Genomic DNA, 21,202 nt, shown 5'->3' on the forward strand with positions numbered 1-21,202 from the left:
CTATTCAATACATCATTTACCACCACAGAGAGAATGTTTCAGCTATTTTTGTCCATTTACTTTTATTTTATGGAGATCCAAAAAAAAAAAAAATTACAGATCACAGATAATCAAAGATCAATATAACTCATAAATAAAATCAACTCTCCTATTCAATATATCATTAACCACCATACTCCAGACTAACCACCAACAGTCTTATTAATTAATGGGAGCCTTTACTGACATATAATGTTATGAAGGCCAGACAGAGCCAGTGCCTCCCACACATTTGGCAAATGGAAGTTCAAAGAGGAAGTTGGTCTGGCACTCATATGCCAGTGCTAAAATATGAGGTCTATTGTAAGAAGTGATGAAAGTGAGGTGGTTATATTGGAGCAAGCCTGTAGCTGTTCTTTGATCCAGGCATGAATCAGCAGACCGCACTGTTCATAAATGCTTTACTGTTAATTAGCGGACTGCAGTGCACATGGACTATTCATTGATTAGCACAAGTAGACCTTTGATCGATACTTTCTTATAATGTTGTGCACAGGATGTGACAGGTTGTTTTAATTGGACAGTCTGGGGATAATGATACTAAAATATGGAACAACAACAAGGTTTTCATTTATACCAAGTGTTTGCTTGCTATAAGAAACACATACCATAAGAACCATAATACCATAATACTGCAAGTATTATACTATATAGTCATTACATCCCATTATATTCAAAGTTATGTTTTGAGAGCAAAAAGCAATAATAAAGCAGATCTTCATGATTTTACCTTAACATTTTCTCTTTGGTGATTTAATGTGAGGAATATTCCCTAAACAATATTTCATTCAAAATAGGAAAATTGGTAGCAATGGCCAGATTAAAATTCTAATAAATCCATAAAAAAACATGTATTAGGAATACAAAAAGCACAAGCCCAGACACAAACTAAATGAGAAAGAGAAATGCTTCCAGACTCTTTTATGAATGAAAATTCATGACTTCCAGAACACACCATTCTGCCATTAAACTTTCATAAAGACAACTGTAATTAAGCTGGACAGTGATGGACCGGGGACAGTCCAGAACATTCTCTAAACTGGCAACAGATGAGAGCGGACAGATTCCAACCACTTCTCTTCCTCAATGGATCTGTGTCTCAACAACTGCAAACCGCACTGGCTGACTCCACTCAGCGCTGTTTGTGTAACACGCTGCACCTTTAAGAAAATTTATGGGCAAGAGCATCTCGCTCCGAGGCACTGAGCTATGCATCACTACAGAGAATATAAAAGGCTGTATTTTAGTGGTTTTACAATGAAGGAAGGGTACAGTGTGGATGTTTTTTTCCCCAATAGCTATTGCAAGATGCCACAAGAGTCTTATTTTCCTTTTACAAGTTTGTGGGATCTGGCCTTGGTCTTCGTTCCAGACTTGTGTATGCGTTTGAGTGTATGCAGTGCTTGTTGGTTGCTTCCAATTTGTATTTCATGGCAGAAGTATGCACACAGAAGAGAAAAGCACAAACATGTTATACATCATTCATTCCTCTACTTTGGCAACTGAGGTTTGGAAACATTTGCATGCTCCATTTAGGGGGCAATGTGCTCAATGGGACATCAGAGGGCATTTTAGAAGACACCATTTCTGCTTAGTTCCACATTTCTGGCAAATTTGAAGAAAATGTTTGATTTTTCTCTTATACAGTCACTCTTCTTTTGTATGAATTGTTAACATTTATCCTACAATGCACCAGAAGCACATCTACCTTACTATCCCAGGCATTGTAAAGTGGATTCATGTGATTGTTCTGATGGAGCCTGGGGACCAATCCTGTTAAATGCAGGCTGATTAGCATCCCCGCTAGGCCTCTAATGAATGTGAGAGCCTTGAGAGCTTAAGTTCTCCCAGATCTGGCCAGAGTTCCTCATCAGGTCTGGCCGGGGACAGCAACTCATCTGTACATGCACTGATTATAACCATTTTGAAAAAATTCCAAAATGTCATTACCATTTATAAGAGATGAGCATGTCATCACAAGGAAAATATTTCATATATTGTGTAAGGACACATAAGGAAAACTATTTTATATCAGGGTCAGTGACAAATAAGTGCGTCCAAGAAACTTTCTTAGTACATTTCACACTACTGTTCATATGTCTGGAGCCAGTAATATTTTATTTTCTTCCTTTCTATTTTTTTTAAAGAAATGAATACTTTCATTGAGCATGGCCACACTAAACTGATAAAAAGTGAGAGTAAAGAAGGACATTCATAATGTTACAAAAGATTTCTATTTCAAATAAATGCTGTTTTTTAAGCTTTCTATTCAAAGATTAGAAAGCTTAGAGAATTGAGAAGAATATAATATTACAAAAATATTAAGCAGCACAACAGTTTTCAGCAAGAAATGTTTCTTAAGCACCGGAGCAGCATATTAGAATGATTTCTGAAGGATCATGTGACACTGAACACTGGAGTAATGAATTCAATTTCTAAATATATTAAAACAGAAATAAATAGTTGTTTTAAGTTGTAATAATATTTTAAAAATATTACTGTTTTACTGTATTTTTAATCAAATAAATGCATTCTGGGTGAGCATTAGAGGCTTTCAAAAAATCTTCCCGACCCCAAACTTTTGAGTGGTAGTGTATGCTGGTTACATATGACTTTGAAAATATATAAAACGTAAAAAAAAAAAAAAATACTGCTTATTTCTTTCCTAATAAATAATACAAATTACTTAAAAATCTAAAATCATTATTCTTTTAATGACATCAAGAAAGTTTCATAAAGTCAGTATTCGCCTGACATTTTTTGGATTACGCTTAAAAATATTATTATTTTTTATTATTATTTGCCAGCATGGACAACAGCTGTCTTGGATGTTTTGCAGCACAAAATCTGACTGAACGGATAAAGACTGGAAAATAACGGTAATTTTAATTTCTTATTTTATCTACAGCTTGTTAGAGGTAGAATTCTTTAGTGAAATAAAGTAGCACCAAGATGTGAGAGAGAATGCGTGAGTGAGTGTGAAGCTTGCGAACAAGTGAAGCTTGTTGGTTAAATTACAACAACTAAAAAGTTATCACCTCATTGCTGAGAAATATAATGTAGCAAAGCTGTTGTATTTATAACAGTCACAGGGCAGGGGTTGAAACCCAGCTGATGAATGTGCCATTTCTTACCTATATAAAGTTTTCATCTCAATAAAATGCAACATTAAATCACTGTCTTTATGGGCAAATGTGTAGCACTTGCATAAGGAGTTCTGCAGGGAATCGGATATGTGTGTTTAGACGTAGGTCGGATGTCCAGATATAGGATATGTATCCGAGTAAAATCCACATTTGGAAGTGGGCCAGATCAGATACAAAAAAATCTGATCTCGTGCAGATTTTTTTTTTTAAGCTTTCTATTCAAAGATTAGAAAGCTTAGAGAATTGAGAAGAATATAATATTACAAAAATATTAAGCAGCACAACAGTTTTCAGCAAGAAATGTTTCTTAAGCACCGGAGCAGCATATTAGAATGATTTCTGAAGGATCATGTGACACTGAACACTGGAGTAATGAATTCAATTTCTAAATATATTAAAACAGAAATAAATAGTTGTTTTAAGTTGTAATAATATTTTAAAAATATTACTGTTTTACTGTATTTTTAATCAAATAAATGCATTCTGGGTGAGCATTAGAGGCTTTCAAAAAATCTTCCCGACCCCAAACTTTTGAGTGGTAGTGTATGCTGGTTACATATGACTTTGAAAATATATAAAACGTAAAAAAAAAAAAAAATACTGCTTATTTCTTTCCTAATAAATAATACAAATTACTTAAAAATCTAAAATCATTATTCTTTTAATGACATCAAGAAAGTTTCATAAAGTCAGTATTCGCCTGACATTTTTTGGATTACGCTTAAAAATATTATTATTTTTTATTATTATTTGCCAGCATGGACAACAGCTGTCTTGGATGTTTTGCAGCACAAAATCTGACTGAACGGATAAAGACTGGAAAATAACGGTAATTTTAATTTCTTATTTTATCTACAGCTTGTTAGAGGTAGAATTCTTTAGTGAAATAAAGTAGCACCAAGATGTGAGAGAGAATGCGTGAGTGAGTGTGAAGCTTGCGAACAAGTGAAGCTTGTTGGTTAAATTACAACAACTAAAAAGTTATCACCTCATTGCTGAGAAATATAATGTAGCAAAGCTGTTGTATTTATAACAGTCACAGGGCAGGGGTTGAAACCCAGCTGATGAATGTGCCATTTCTTACCTATATAAAGTTTTCATCTCAATAAAATGCAACATTAAATCACTGTCTTTATGGGCAAATGTGTAGCACTTGCATAAGGAGTTCTGCAGGGAATCGGATATGTGTGTTTAGACGTAGGTCGGATGTCCAGATATAGGATATGTATCCGAGTAAAATCCACATTTGGAAGTGGGCCAGATCAGATACAAAAAAATCTGATCTCGTGCAGATTTTTGTTTACACGTGTGCAACGAATTCCAATCTGTGTCAGATGCGAGCAAAAAAATCTGATTGTTTTGTGCCAGTGTAAGCAGCCACTGTAGACATTGCTCTGCTGTAAGAACATGTTCTACCAGGGTAAAAAAAAACATATTTCAACAAACCCTTATACTTGAAGCACACCGTAGTTTATGTCGTTTCCTGCCCATAATTTGAGTACAAACCCATTGATTTATTGATATTACCTCAGTGATGCTGACAAAGTGCAGGCCAGAAACTAAAGGAACGCTGCCTCCTCCTTCCATACATCCCCCAACCCCTGACCTCGAATGGCACGAGCCTCACATCTCAACACTCTTACGGTAAATGATCCCAGCCCTAAGGAAGAGGGAATGAGGATGGGGGTTGGGGGGAGGAAAGAATGGAAGAAACATGGTTTCATGGCATCGCCATCCTAACTTCCCCTCTCGCCGTCTCCTCTCAGATAGTGTGGTCTTAATTACGCAGCTGCCCAAAAACCCAAACAACATTAGTGCAGCATAACCTGACACTAATATATAACCTACAATGCTTTTCAATGCAGTTGCCACAGTGACAGCAGCAGCTCAGTCATACGCCTCACGACAGCTATTCTGGATGAGGGAGGATGGGTTGAGTATGGGACGGGAAGGGGCGGAGCTAAAACTTAACAGCCTCTCTGGTCTGGGGGAGTTCAGTGGATAAGCATGATCTGTCAAAGCCTCATAAACATGGGCAGACAAACGGTGTTCTCCCCCAAAAACATGGATGTGTGCTCCATAAGGTATCACTTTGACTTAAAGGCACAGAGATTTTTGAGCTTATTGAGTTATTAAGGTATGCAGGCCTCAGGTAAATCATTCAGAACCCCAAGAGAAGAAATGAAGAAGTTTATGTGGAAGTCGATTACAGCATCTGTAAGACTTATTTTGGCCTTTATTTACAGGACTGTAGAGAGCAAATCTGTTACCTTCTGTAACATGACATGAGTCTTCTTAAAGGGATAGTTCACCCAAAAATCTTTTCTTTAGTGGAACACAAAAGATGGTATTTTGAAAACGAATGAACATTTTGAAAGTTAATGAACAAACCAAATTAGAACTTTTTTGTGTCGTTCCAGGTTTTGAAAGACATGAGGGTGAGTAAATGATGATTTTGAGGTGAACTATCCATTTAAAAAGGGTTATAAATAAAATCCAAAGCTTGGCAGAGTTAGTGACCTTGAGTTTCCAGACACCCAAACTATAACAGCAAGTTTTGTAATTGTTATAAACAATTTCTGCCGCAGAGTAAATCGCCAGCGTCATGATGGGAGACACACTCGTCTGTAAGTTTACAAATTACATACAAGTATCCGTGAAGCATAAAGCCACTTTGTGAGAGGAAGTACACTGACAGTCACATTTGGCATTGATTATGGCAGCGTCCTCCTTTTCCTGTCACAAATTTTAACCATTGCTGACAAACGGTTGATCAGACATGGTTTAGATTTCAGCACACGTCCTCAAACATGAAAAACATGGGCTAAATGTCACAAAGCTGAATTCTGTCTTTTATAACTGTCCACCATAAGTCCAGGTGAATTGCCATTTGTGTCCTAATTTACTTCCGCAAAGTGATGTATTTCTAAAAGATGCAGAATATTCAATAAGAAAAAATAAAAGTAGAATTGGTTTTATACTTTGGGAGTTAATCATGATCATAAATATCATGGAGTCAGACTTAATATGAGTGTGCAAAAATAAAGGTTAATTAGCCTACTGTTCAAATTTTGAGGTCAGTAGGGTTTTCTTTTTACTCAGCAAGGATGCATTAAATTGATCAAAAGTGACATATATAATGTTACAAAACATCTCGATTTCAAATAAATGCTGTTCTTTTGACATTTAAATTCTTCAAAAAAATCTACAAAAATTATTTCTGCACAAATATTAACCAGTATAACTATTTTCAACATTGATAATAATGTCTCTTGAGAACCAAATCAGCATATTAGAATGATTTCTGAAGGATCATGTGACACTGAAGAGTAGAGTAATGACCACTGAAAATTTATCTTTGCCATCACAGGAATAAATGACATTTATACTATAAAACAGTTATTTTATATTCTAACATTTGTTAGATATATTCTAACATAATGTTGCTGCTTTTACTGTATTTTTTTATCAAATAAATGCAGCCCTTGTGAGCATAAAAGTATTATCAAAAATATTTGTAAAAATCTTACCGACCCCAAAGTTTTATAAAGACAAACTTTCTTCATTTGAATAACGTGCAGATGAATCAAGTTTTGTTTTTAAATTGACTTTTTTAAAATTATAAATCTGTTGCTAATTTCATTAGCTGACATATCCTACTGTATGCTATGTATTACATGCTCCACCTGTAGAGGTACACACAGCCGCTAGTCATGCTGGGGTCATGACCCATGGAGCTTTTAAGGGTCAAGGTCATAGGTCAGCAAGATGTCGTCCAGTTCATTGTCAGCCGCCACCTCGACCCCTGACTGCTAAGCTGCAAACGCAAGCCTTTCACTACATCTAAAATGAGCTGTTCATTTGGACTGCGACACATGCCACATAGCCAGACAATGAGAGACCACCTGTTATCTTTAAATACAACTCTTGTGTGGCCTCCGCTCATCTCTTTTCATAGGAGCAAATAAATTCAGTTAGGAAGAGGGATATCCTGAGGCATGATGTCACTTGCTTTAATCAGAGGGTCAGGGGCTCAGCGTGACCTCATTAAACTGTGGAAAGCTGTTATACGTTGGCTTCACCTCCATATACAAACACACACTTGCTTTGTAAGTTTGGGGTGAAACATCAAACTGATTTCAGTGTCATGTGAGTTCAGTGATTGTGGTGAACTCAGGCAGGACACATGCGAATCAGGGAGGTCATGAGATTGTGCTTCATTTGAGCGTTACAAATGAAAACTGTGTGAAAAGTTAAAAGCAGAGAGAGACCGGGCAACTTACATTCATTAGAGAGGATTATGGGAACACAATGACGGTGACAAATGCTAAAGCATCTGATCAGAGCATGGATCTTGATCATGTGCTTTTCTGTGAAGATAAATCACAGTGTACATAATTTGTTTAAAAGGAAATATGAATCTTTTTAGAATAAATCATTTTAATTCCATCTGTCTGAACAAGAGGAAACATGTTGTTTGGAGAGTCAGTCTAGTTCAAAATACGGATAGAAAACATGCAGACAAATCATGAACAGGAAAAAGCTGAACAAAGACAATACTGAAACTATCGTTTATGATATTATTGTGGCCTTTTTTCCTGTAGCTTGATGAATAAAGGTTGAATAAAGGTTGAAGGAAAATGGAGGGGAAATGATTAGTAGTCATTTGTGGAGAAATCGAATCAGTTGAGTGAATGATTCAACGGAACAAAAACATACTGGTGATTAAACCTGCAGAAAGGGCTAATGAATGATTCAGATCTTTTTAGTGAACTGATCGCAAAGATTCAACTCACTTGGATGAATCAAAATGCTCAGTAGCATGAAACATGACCTGTTAAGCACAAACTGGAACTGTTTCTGTTTCGGAACATGCTTCACAACTCCTTGTTCAAGCTCTTGTTCTGTCCAGGCTGGGCTATTGCAATGCTCTCTTGGCAGGTCTTCCAGCCAGTTCTATCAAACCTTTACAATTAATCCAGAACATGGCAGCAAGATTAATTTTGAATGAGCCGAAAAGAATGCATGTCACACCTCTGTTTATCAATTTGCACTGGCTACCAGTAGCTGCTCGCATAAAATTCAAGGCATTAATGTTTGCCTACAAAACCACCACTGGCTCTGCAAGAATCGGCTAAAAACACATCTCTTCCATCTTTATTTGACCCTCTAACTCTAGCACTCTCCATTCTAATTCTATTCTTTATTTTAAAAAAAAAACGTGCCCCTTTTAGATTTGCACTCTATTTATTTACTTTAAAAAAACTAACACTAGCTTGCTCTATTCTTTTTCTATTCTGACTGTTTTCTTTTTATTTATTATATAATTAAAAAAAAAACCTTGCTGTGTGTACTGCATTAAGCTAACGGAGACCTGTTACAGCACTTGCATATCATTGCTCTTTTGTTGAGTTTGATTGCTTCCATTGTCCTCATTTATAAGTCGCTTTGGATAAAAGCGTCTGCTAAATGACTAAATGTAAATGTAATGTAATGTTTCTGAAAAGTTAGTGCCATATGTTTCAAGAATGGAAAACATACAGGATAGCACTTGAGAAAGTGAAAGAAAGATGCTAACAAGAACTATTCCCCACATGTGACTGAATCCAGGAAAAAAATACATAAGGAAGAGTCAGATTTAAGCTCCGTAAGAAGAAAAACAAAACATCTGAGGCCTGAAATCAATTACGCGAACCCAGAGAGTGCAGACCAAAGTATGGAGCGAGCGGGTCAGTTCTACATCATTTTCCTATCTCATGTAGCTAATGACTCAGGTCTTATCGCCACCCCATGACGGAGCCCCATGAAAGATGGAAATCATTTAAAACCACATCCCTTGACCTTGTTCCCACAATTTCACCACAAAAAAGAAAAATGTCTACCGACCAACATTTGAGATACATACCCACTTCATTCCTGGCATTCCTTTCAGGGTTTCTACTACATCAACACAAATTCAAGTTTTCTAGAAGTCATGGGACCACCTACTGTAACCTGTGAGGTCAGTTCAAGCGCTGGTCATTGAGTTGCAAGTGTGTGTAAGAGGCTTCCAGGCATTGTGCATTGTTTCTCTGCTCCTTGACTGTGGCAGAAATTACTTTAATACGTGTAAATATGAAGTTCGGCACAATTTCACAACCAGAGCCCTGCTTTTGCGAAATCCCTTTGATGTGGGCTTACAACAGACGTACTGCACAGACCATCTTAATGATAAAGAATAATTCCTAAATAATATAAAAATATAAAAGTTTTATATAAAATATAATTTTAATTATGTAGGGTTTAATATAATATAATATAATATAATATAATATAATATAATATACATAAATCTGTAGCCAGGCTGTACAATGTAACTACAAACATACTTTTCAGACCTTTGATGATATTCAGAAAACTATAAAAAATAATTATATAATTCATGTATATATTATACATTCATTCAAAATCTTAATGATAAAGAATAATTCATAAATAATGTAAAAAATATAAAAGTTTTATATAAAATATAATTTAAACTATGTAGGGTTTAATATAATATAATATAATATAAATCTGTAGCCGGGCTGTGCAATGTAGCTACACACATATTTTTCAGACCTTTGATGATATTCAGAAAACTATAATAAATAATTATATAATTCATGTATATATTATACATTCATTCAAAATATTAAAACAAAATACTGTCAAAATCATATTAATATTTAGTAAAAAAATATATATGATTAATTTATAGGTACCAATTTACCAATACCAGAAATAAACAACAATATATTACCAAAACATGGTGATACGTAGAAAATGCCACATAGTGACTGATGAACATTTTCAATTGATTATGCAAATTAGCTTTGGAAGTGATTCACTGAAACGGACAGATTGAATTGATTCATAAAAATGAATTGAACTTACCAACTCTAATGCTGTTTGTGATATTAACGATTCTTATATTCACAATGTTTATTATTTTAATATAAATAGCCCAGATTTAATATTTACTGATGTTCATGTTGGTTGTATAGTGAAGGAAGTTAAAAAACACAGAGGGTGAACGAATCCATACTTTAACAAGGTTGAGAGAAAGGTCATAGGCACAAATGCTGTTCAAAATTCACTTATACAATGCACATTTAGAGAGAGGGGAAGAAAGAAATAGAGAAAGAAGGAGGGAAGGGGGGAAATAGGAGAAAAAAGGTGATTAGAAGGCAGAAACAGGGGGAAGGGAGAGAGAGAAAGCATCTCCCTTGAGAGTTCTGCTTAGTGTTAAGGCCTTGAAAAACACTTGAGCAGAACCTCACCAATCTGTCTAATGGAAGCCATATTGAATTAGGCCGGTGTGAACACACACAGCAGATTGTAGAAGGTGACTCATGCACACTTTCATGACCACAGAAATCACAACAAATGCTGGCCAATTGATAGCTGACAACTGTGTAAGCCGCCAAAATCCAAGGTTAAAGTGACATATTGCTCTCTGTCAAACAATAACTAGATTTTGGTTTTGTAAGGGTGCAGTATAGTTCGCTTAACTTGATTTACACTGCATTGACCAATCAAGACCTTTGTGAGTGTGGAAATAGAGAAACCAAGCTTACTGATCATCATATACAACAGCATATAATTGAAACAACAATTTAAAGGGTTATAATACCAGTCAGGGTCCCAATGGAGATGTATGAATATATGAATCAATGATCAGGACCCCGGGGAACGTGGATTAATGGAGGAAAGATTGTTTGAGAAGCAAAGAGAAATGGAGCGAGAGACAGATGAAGAGATGGAAGATCTCTTGAAACAACGTCAAAACAATAAGAAATTCCTTTTTACACTAGTAAAGCTCTGTGTTAATGTATTACACTGATGGTGGAACAGGACATTATTTATTTACGTGAACTATCATGTACCAGAAAGGAGTTACAGAGAGAATTATGGAATCAGAGATGGTACAGAAGAGAGAAATAGCTGCAGTTTATTCAGATCACATTCCAAGCAGGTTACTGTTCCCTATAGGATAAAAAAAAAAAAGATTTTCCCTCATTAATCTCATAAATCTCCTCTAGAGGTTCAGAAGAGATCTTGACAATGACTCATACTGTTCTCACATTTGCATAAACACCAGCTTGTTGTCAAAGTCAGAAAAATCAGTACAAACTCAAACATTTCTCATTAAAATCTCCCAACATAGATAACACCTCCCTTTTAAAGTCCAGATCTTTACATGATTCAAATGACACCAAAATGACGTACACTGAAAAACAGCTTTTTAATTTTAAAACAGGTACAACTGCAGAAAACAATATTTCTTGTCCTGCAATCATTTAACAAATGTAAAATGTAAAAATTAAATGGATGATGGATGGACATGGGTAAAATGTTACAATGTTTATTTTATTCTACATTTATTTTTTAACGTGATATTTTATTCTATTTTAATTTGATTTCATTTTAATTTTAAATGTTATGTTCATTTATATTTTAATTTAATTAATTTTGTTTTATATTATTTTAATATTACATTTTATTTTAATTTTATGTTTTATATTATTTTAATTTTACATTTTATTTTTATTTTATAATAATTCATTTAATAAGATTTTGTAGTTATTTTATATTATTTTTATTTTAAGATTTTAAGTTTCATGACGATTTTGCTTTGTTTTATTTCAACAACAGGCCGATCAAATAGAATTAATAAAGTGCCCTGATCATCTGAGTATTATTATATTTCACATAACCGACCATTAAACAAAATTCTGCCAATTTACTGTGTATCTCCATACGCATTGTTATAGCTATACACTCTTACTGTATGTCAACTATTGATTCATTCATGTCTATATTTAGGAGAAACATCTGATACTCAAAACTGAATTAAATCCCCTGAGCTTTGAACGAACAACCTTTGAGCAATAAAATCACTCTCTCGCTCTACACTCAGTCGATTTTATAGAGTAATTGAAGTCATTACCTCTCTGGCTATAAATTATAATTAGATCTGAGCATTTAGACGCCCAACCCCCCCAAACACACACATGCTCCCTAATCAATCCCCACCTCCTCACACATGCGCCTCTCTCAAAGGAGGGTTTGGGGGAGAATTCAAACTTGTAAAGCACCTGTTACCTCAGGGGTGCCCTGTTGTTGTGAAAGGACTTCCGAGGAGCTTAGCAGGGGCACACAAACCAAAATAAAGCTGTCAGCGAATCCCTGCTGTCTGGATGTAACCGTTACAGCCTCGCTGTCTAAGACTATGCACCAGCCTAGTCACAGCCTCTGGACACGGACGGACCACGACGGTTTACACCCCACGCTCAGCAGATAATTAAGTCTCTCCCTTGTGGAAAACAGGTCATAAATTATCAGAGTGGTACAGCATTTCCTGCACACCCATATGCATCCATAACAAAACCTACAAGAAGTTCATGCATATAAATCGCTTGCAGGCACAGACGCACACCCTCCCACACACACACACACACACACACACACACACACAAACATCCTCCAGACAGCGCACACCAGCTTGGTCCCACTTGCACTCTATTTTCTTCACTTTTGGCTACCTAAAGCTCTGGGAATGGCCAAGAAAAACAAGCCGGCTGAGCGCAAGATAGCGCACAGGTCAAAGGTCATGAGGCTCCAGCTGGGACGTAGAGAGTCGGGCCAAGAGCGGAGCGAGGGAGAGATGAGTAACATGCATGCACAAGCACACGTATGTGTGTTTGTATGTGCGTGCGGGTGCGAGAAACATCCGAGGGAACGTTTAAATCAAGACCTTGTCCTCGAGAATCACTCGACCTTAAAGTGCACTGATCCAAGTTGTGCCTGCATTTTAGAAGGAGAAATGAAAGCAAAATATAAGGTGTAATTCTCAAAAATGACATATTTTATGGTTATTAGAAAACATTACCAGAGGAAGCTTTTATCTGACCAGTGTTTGACATCAGTCTAATTGGAATCGTCCCCTGAGGACCAAACCACAAAACGTTGCCTCCACTGCCAACTCTTATTACCAAACAAACGGGTTTACAGCAAACGCTAAAACAACCACAGAGAAATTAGTGCATTTCTTTATATTACAGAAGTTTCCTTTTTCAATGCATTTGGTTAAGATATTTTTATTTTTAAATATGATTAATATGTTAATGTTGTCTGTAAATATAAAATAAAATGTTTGATAAAAAATAAAAAATAATACAAGGTTACAATTTATTTTAAGGTGTCCTTGTTACAGTGTAATTATACTACACTAGGGCTGCCCCCAATAGTCGGCTAATGGTTAGTCGGCTAGAAAAGGCTTGGTCGACCAAAATTTTATTAGTCGCTTAGTCGCAGGAAAACAAAAATCCACAGGCAAAGTCACGCAGTCCTTGACAGACAGATATTGTTAACGGCTAGTCTATAGTAATACAGTACATTGGGCAGTACATCCAAACGCTCGCCTATCAATCATCGACCTCAAATTTGACTTATCATCTGAAATATGTAAGTATTAGCAACTTTACATGGCCGCTCAATCTAATGTTAATCTAGAAATATGTGAGCTGTTCAAGTGTCTGTGCGGAGTGTGTTAGCTGAACAGTAGCGCACTCGCTGCAGGACAGATGGAGGCGCCGGAGCGGTCATTTGCTCTTTAAATAGCTGCTCCGCCATTTTTGCTCATACATATAAGAGTAATACATCTTTCAATACACAATAACAACAAAACGCGCTTTTGTCAAATAATGAAAGCAAGCAGGATGCGCTTTCTGCCGTCTCGGTCTGTGAACTTGAGCGCGAAATATCTTTGCCTTACAGACATTAAAAATATATCTATAGAGAGTGAAATGTCTACGTTCAAATTAACCAATTCAAATGGAAAACAAATATTCTCAGATTATGTGATCCGTATGAAACATTCATACAGGCGCATCCACTACTGTGGAGATGACGAGTCACACTGTAAAAAAAATTCTGTAAAATTTACGGTAAAAAACCGGCAGCTGTGGTTGCCGGAATTTTACTGTAAAAAATACGGTAGCACCGTTTTAGGTTTTACGGTTTTAACTTAAATTTACAGTTAAATACCGTAATTTCATTAACTGATTTTTTACAGTTGCCGACTTCATCACCTGACAAAAAAAAAAACTAGTTTATCAATTTATTAAAATGTTAATGCTGTCTCCTTACTGTTTTTCCCTGACACATTCATAATCATTACTTATGTGGGGCACTGTGGCAAGCTTTATGCGTGTGCTTGAGCGCCTATTAGGCTATGTAGGCAATTAAAGGCTCATTATTATGATTTAAATGGTTTATTAATAAACGTGCGATTAGTCGACTAATGCTTAAAATTAACGAGTACTAGTCGACCAGAAAAATCCTTAATCGAGGACAGCCCTAAATTATATATTTAAGTACTGAATAATATTAATTAACTACATGTACTTACTATATGGTTAGGGTTAGGATTAGGGTTTGTCTTAGGGTTACTTGCACGTAATTATGCATAATTTATTGTTATTATAATAGTAAGTACATGTAACGTGTAACAAGGTCACCTTAAAATAAAGTGTTACCAAATACATATGAATAAGTGTTACAAATATATGAATAAAATATTTATTATTGAATAAATAATTATTTTCACAAACACACACACACACACACACACACACATATATTGCATATACAAGTATATATAAACGTAAATATTCAATATATTTTAAAAGGTGCATAAATTAATAATGCATTAAATAAAAAATAAAAAAATATTTAAAAAATAAAGAAATGTAAAAAAGAATTTATGCATTACATTAAAATTACTGTTAAAAATATTTTTTCCATCACTGAAATGAGATTTTAAATCTTAAATGCCCTTGAGCTTCATTTGTTTTATGAATATATAATTTATTTTTTCTTTACATAATGGAAGTAATGGAGTTTTCATTAGATTCACCAAAGAAGGAAAATGGATGTTGGAGAGGAGAGAAAAGTGGAGCTCCTAAATTCTCCAGCTGTAGACCGTCTATAAAGTCAGTGTCGCATAAAAGAGATGAGGAGCATGACATCATCATGACCTCAATTAGAAAAGATGCCTTTGAGGCTTTCACGCTGTCTGTTTCCTTACATTTATGATTAACTCCAAAGATACCATCTCAGTACATCACACCCACAATTCTGCACCAATAAACCCCTCATAGATTTGAAATTGCCTCTTGCCATTTAACTGCCATATTTGTGGTATCACAGGCAGGAATATCTGCCGCTATAAGTACCATTGTTTCGATTAAAGCTGTCCTTCCAGCCCCTGCTCTCATCAGCATTAGTGCTGCCCGTGTCCTTTCCAATGGAAATTAAACCCTCTTCATGCTCAAGTCTCTCTTCACACAAAACTACATTATCTCAGAATTAATCCTTTCCCAAACCTGTTGCTTTATGAGTCCCATTATAACAAAACACATCTGTACAACATTGCAAACAGAGCCAACCGTCACATCAAACCATGTAGACATAACAGGGACCCCTCTGCAGTCACCTCCCGGGATGGGACCCACGCTGGGTGGATGTTCGTTTTTCGCACCTGCTGGGTCCCCACAGCCGGTTTAATCAAACCCGTTACTATAGATCCATCACTGACACACACAGAGGAGATGACGTGTGAGCGAGGTAGGAGATCGACACTCTCTCTCACATTCCCACACATGGGAGGCAAACAAGGAGTTAAGGAGTGTGTTTTGGAAAAATGAGAGAGAGTAATTGTGTGTGCCAATATAAGCCGAGGAGGATGAGATTATCTTTGAGTCACTGTGCCTCTGGGCCTCTGAGCTGCCAACAAAATAAAAGACTTCTAGTCAGGGTGCAAAGCTCTCATCATCACATGATATGTGCGGTCAAACAGGGCTAGCAGGAAGGTGATTAGCTGATCAAAGTCCTCTAAAGTGGATTTGGGTTTCAGGGTGGGCTCTGAACAGATCAGCTGGACCTTTTAGTGCAACACTTTAGTATTTAGGAGGGCTGTCTGGAGGTGTTTACCACTGTGGGCAAATAGATGAAAGAGTTACTCTTTTAAGGATGACTATACTGACTATAAAAACTGTACAAGCAAAAAATAAGAGAATTACAGCTTATTATTAATAAGATAAAATAATACAATTTTATGTTATTATTATTATTATTATTATTTTAAACACAAACACACACACACACACACACACACACATATATATATATATATATATACTATATATACTATTACTAATTATTAGAAATCTGCTAATTGTTTCTTGCTTTTAATTTTTTTTCTTTGAAGAATATTTAGAATATTTATCTTGTTTAAATAGATGTATAAGCTTTTTAACCATTTTTAAACTTTATTTTACAAGCAAATACAAGCAAAAATAATAGAATTAGTAACCTATAACTAATAACTAACTAACTAATAAATTAGTTATTTATAATAATATAATATAATATAATATAACAACATTATTATATTATTAATACTACTAATAATTAGTAATCTGCAAAAAGTTGTTTCCTGTTTTAATTAACAAAAATATTTTATTTGAAAAAATATTCTTATATCTTATGCAGTCTTCTCAAGTACATTAATCTTTTTAAAGAGATTCATAACCAGAAATCAAGGCAAAAATTATGATTAAGAAAATTATGATTTTTTTTGTGTAGTTCACAGTAACAACAATGACCTGTGCTATAGTTTTTTTACATACTCTGCAGTTCAAGATAAATTAATAAATATATATTTATTTATCACCATGTGTTCTTATCCAGTGATATACTGTACATTTTGCATTTGTTTCATGTTTCTTAAATCTTGCTGCAAAACAAAATAAATTGTTGCAAAAAAGCATAACAGAATCTGCACTCACAGGCCAAATCCTCTGCCAATATATAGGCCAAGTACAAATAAACAGAGCGATAAGAATTGGCTCCGTTGGTATTGTTCAAAAACGGCATGTTATGACTGTTTGGTTCTGAGTTCCGTCTGCGAAAACAAAGCTACTGTGACTGGGAACAGCTCTGCATCTCCTTAATATTTTGCTTAAAAGCACAAGACAAAGCAGCATGTTTCAAATGAAAGCTTCCTTCCATGAGTCTCTGTTCCGTACGTTCAGTGAACCTCTTTTCCTGTCCCAGGAAAACTCCCGGAATTGAAAGTTTCGTCTGACCCTTCATTGACTCCCAAGCTGCACGTATTTCCAGCCTAGGATGACCCTTTGGGAGTGTCTGTGAGTGTTGGTCAGCATGTTCATACCTCACGGCCGTGAATTCTACTTGGATGATTTCATTCATAATCAAGCTAATGTATATAACAAGTTCTTTCTCTTCTGATTCAGGAAGAATGGTTGTCCTCTCCAAAACATTACCCACTCCGATCTGTAATACCTCTCTGAAATGTTCCTGACCTCTACAAGGACATTACTGCAAGCCACTTCTTTACATTCTCTCTCTGTCTTCTGCCAACTCTCTTTTTCCTACAGAGTCCCCAGATAAGAGACAGAGATCCTCTAATCAAGCTTAGCTGGCAGTCCATTGCGGGGTCATGTTCAGCTCAGCTCAGCACCGGGTGTGAGATAAAAGGCAGAGAAAACGCATGTGAGCAAGAAAAGTCGTGATGAGACACCCTAATGTTCTTTCTTCTTTCTGCTTTAGTACTGATGCGATCAGGTTTTGAAATTAACACCCGCCATCCTGCCAAATGCAGGTAAAAATCAGTTGTGGCGGGTAACGCCAATTAGCCAATTTGGCAAGTTACTTTTCATAAATGAAGTTCACACATTAATTTCTTGGGCAAGTTCATTTAAGCCAAATCTGCGCAGATTTAGTGCAAATACTGAACTCATGAGTCATCATGATATATTAAATACAGCCTAATTGCGCAGCATCTTATCTAGCTTACTTGAACATTCCCGACAAATAACAGTGTGCTGGTTTCCTTTGAAAACGACTGAAGACTCACACAGTGTCTACACCAGACGCGAGCGGCGCGGCAACATAGAACCCATTATGATCAGTGATGCTGTCTACACTGGATGCAGTGCGACATGACAAATCCCAGACAGTAAACTGATGATTCGTTCTATTTATGACTCACTGACACAAAGTTCAAGTGATTTGCAACGTCTGCTTTGTCACATCCAGTGTAGACTGCCGCAAGCTGTTGGTTTATTTTGGTAATTTTTTTTTTAGTTGGCAAGTAAATGTTATGAATGGCCGGTAACTTAAAAATTTAGTAGCCAAATTGGCTGGTGAGTGAAAAAGTTACATTCAAACCCTGGATGTGATGTAGTCACAGCTCTATACAGCTCTGACTTCTGAGGAGCTGAACACTTTGTTTGCTGCACATGATAGTCATATGTAATCAGGGTGTTGCAGGTGGTTGCCACTGCAACATATTATGATTGGATCATTTGAATGAATACTTTGGTAACACTTTACAATTAAGTTAAATTCTCTGACATTAGTTAATGCATTAGGCATTATGAACTAACAATGGACAACAATTTTTAACACAAATTATTTATCTAGATTAATGTTAATTTAATTGTTAATTCAGGTTTGTCCACAGTATGTCAACTAATGTTCATTTGCGTGTATGTACTGCATATGAAATTAACATGAACCTAAATCAATTTATTAATGTTTTGTTTTTGCTTTTATTTTTTCAGTTTTCATTTTAATTTTAGTTTACATTTAATTTTTATGTCCTTTTGTCTTTTCAATTTCACTGTATACTGTATTTATTTCCATTTTAGTTGCAGTATGTTAGTATTTCAAATTTAACTTATTTTATTTCAGTTACTTGTCAAGGCAACATTTCTCATTTCCATTTATGTTTTTTTTATCTAATATTTATATAGAATTTTTATTTTTATAGTTTATCATATTTGTATTTATTTTATATTTTACTTTATTTCAATAAAGGAAAAAAACTGAACATAAAACAAAAGTTAATAATAATAGGCATGCTAATAAGCAACTAGTTAGTGAGAATTGTTCCTATACTAAAGTGTTACCTTCCTGTTATATTTTGACAACAAAGCCTTTATATTAAAATCAATTACTTTTCATAACAATGTATTTTGCTTGTTTCTTCATTATTGTTCATGAAACAAAGAAAAAACTCCTTATCAAGGGTAATGAAACTCTTTCCAATTAATCACAATTTTTTTACTAGCAAAACTGGTTAAGTCGTCTTAACTTTGACTATCAGCCATGTACACAGGTGCAGAGATTACTAATTTGAAGGATGAAGTTACCCAGAATATCTTTAAAACCCCAGAGCTTTATAGTTTATGAAATTGAAGATGCACAGCTTCATACCAACCAGTTACGGAGTCTGACCTGTTGACCTCTGGAGCAGGGTGACAACAAGAATGCACGTTTAACTAATGTCCTGGGATTGACAGAACGTGAGGGGGCCAAAACACCTCCATCCTTTGAAGAAAACAAATGTGAGCACATTCCACTAGTCAATTCATTGATCTCAATATCAATCGCCCAAAATGATATATCTCAACAGTATTATAACTCTGAATGACACGTTCAGCTAGTTCTCACGCTGCTACGGTCAAATAAAACAATGTTGAGGAAATAGCTGCCAACTTCTGTGAACTTCACAACTTTTATATTTACTGCAGTGGATGTGAGATTGAGGAGACTGACGTTTATGGAGACTGGGGGGTGTGGAGGGGTGGCTTCACCATCTCTCTCCAGAGAGCCGGAATAGCACGGGATGAAGAAACAACACAGCCTTGTAAATTTCTACCTTAAACACTTGGTTCCCTGCAGGCCTATTCTAAACCGGGCCGTCAGATTGGGTTAGCCACCAAATCCAGAGCGCACAATGGCCTCTGTGTGCATGAGGTTAGTTAATACCCCAGCCATCTTCTCTCTCTTAAACACATACTAGGACGCTTTTTTACTGTCTTTTGCACATATCGACACGGCTCTGCCTTTAAACGGTCTCTGCGATCAAATACAACTATCAAACAAATCGTGTTTCTTTTGTAAATGTCACGTTAGTTGGGTTGCTTAAGCTAACTAGTTACAGAATTACCTGTTGAACACACAAAATACACTCTCTTGTAAATTTTTAGTGAATAAAAAGTTGTTACTGACAGAAATATTTGACTGAAATGCTGTAGTTCTTGTATCTCGATAGAATTTTCATGCATTAAAAACGAACCAGCCATATGGCACATTAAAACCAATAGAATTCTGCAGTTTTAACGTCAAACCTGGCTTGATGCAGCATATTTGAATATGGCAAGAGGGTGATATTTTCATTAAATAATGACTTAAATATTCTTCACAAAATTGCTATTTAACTTTTGGTGTTGTACCAAACATTTTTGACAAAGCACTATGGGAATAATTCTCTCGTAATGAGGCACAATATTCTTGCCAGGCCCAGTCCGTTATCAACTTGTGTTGTAGATGAACAGTCAAGGTATAAACAGATCAACACAGCAAGTTTGTTTAAGCTCATGTGTAGCCTTGGCCAAGCAACTCTCTGACCTCTCCTTATCGGAGACAGAATCACAGTCTTAAGTTATTCATCATTCTCTCATGGAACAATAAACAAATCCATGGTCCAAGTTTTGCAAAAGTCCAAAAAATTCTACCCTACAAACGTCACTCGAACAACTTGGAGCGAACAACTTTACATGTTTGGCACAGCTCATTATGTTCCTAACAATTAGAAAAGAATATTTGTAAGTTAAAATCAAATGAGAGCTTTTGGGGGCACTGGGTTCATTTGGTGGCAACAAATGACATTTATCAAGCTTTTATTTGCTAGATCTTGAAACTTTTACGTTCAATAGTCAGTAAAGAGTTAGTCATATCCATAAAGCAGAGTTAAATTTCGCCGTAAAAAAAACAACAACTAAGCAGTCCTCTGTGTATTTACTTATATAGAGAAAAACGAACATGTTTACCCAGAATTCAGACAAAAAAATTTAAAATGAGTAACACTTATATAGGGAATAGACAGTGATTTTGGACAC

General features: G+C 35.6%; 1 protein-coding gene across 1 annotated transcript in view; it reads right to left on the reverse strand.

Annotated features, from left to right (window-relative positions):
* The window catches only part of LOC107693876 (protocadherin-16-like), a 51,455-nt gene that overhangs the window by 30,026 nt on the left and 227 nt on the right, over positions 1 to 21,202 (reverse strand). Inside the window, exon 2 of the mRNA XM_016493411.1 lies at positions 17,597 to 17,665. Coding sequence (XP_016348897.1) covers positions 17,597 to 17,665 — 69 coding nt within the window. The remainder of the gene's footprint in view (positions 1 to 17,596; positions 17,666 to 21,202) is intronic.

Source organism: Sinocyclocheilus anshuiensis, unplaced genomic scaffold (genome assembly GCF_001515605.1).
Source record: "Sinocyclocheilus anshuiensis isolate Anshui unplaced genomic scaffold, SAMN03320099.WGS_v1.1 scaffold694, whole genome shotgun sequence".
Taxonomy (NCBI): Eukaryota; Metazoa; Chordata; class Actinopteri; order Cypriniformes; family Cyprinidae; genus Sinocyclocheilus; species Sinocyclocheilus anshuiensis.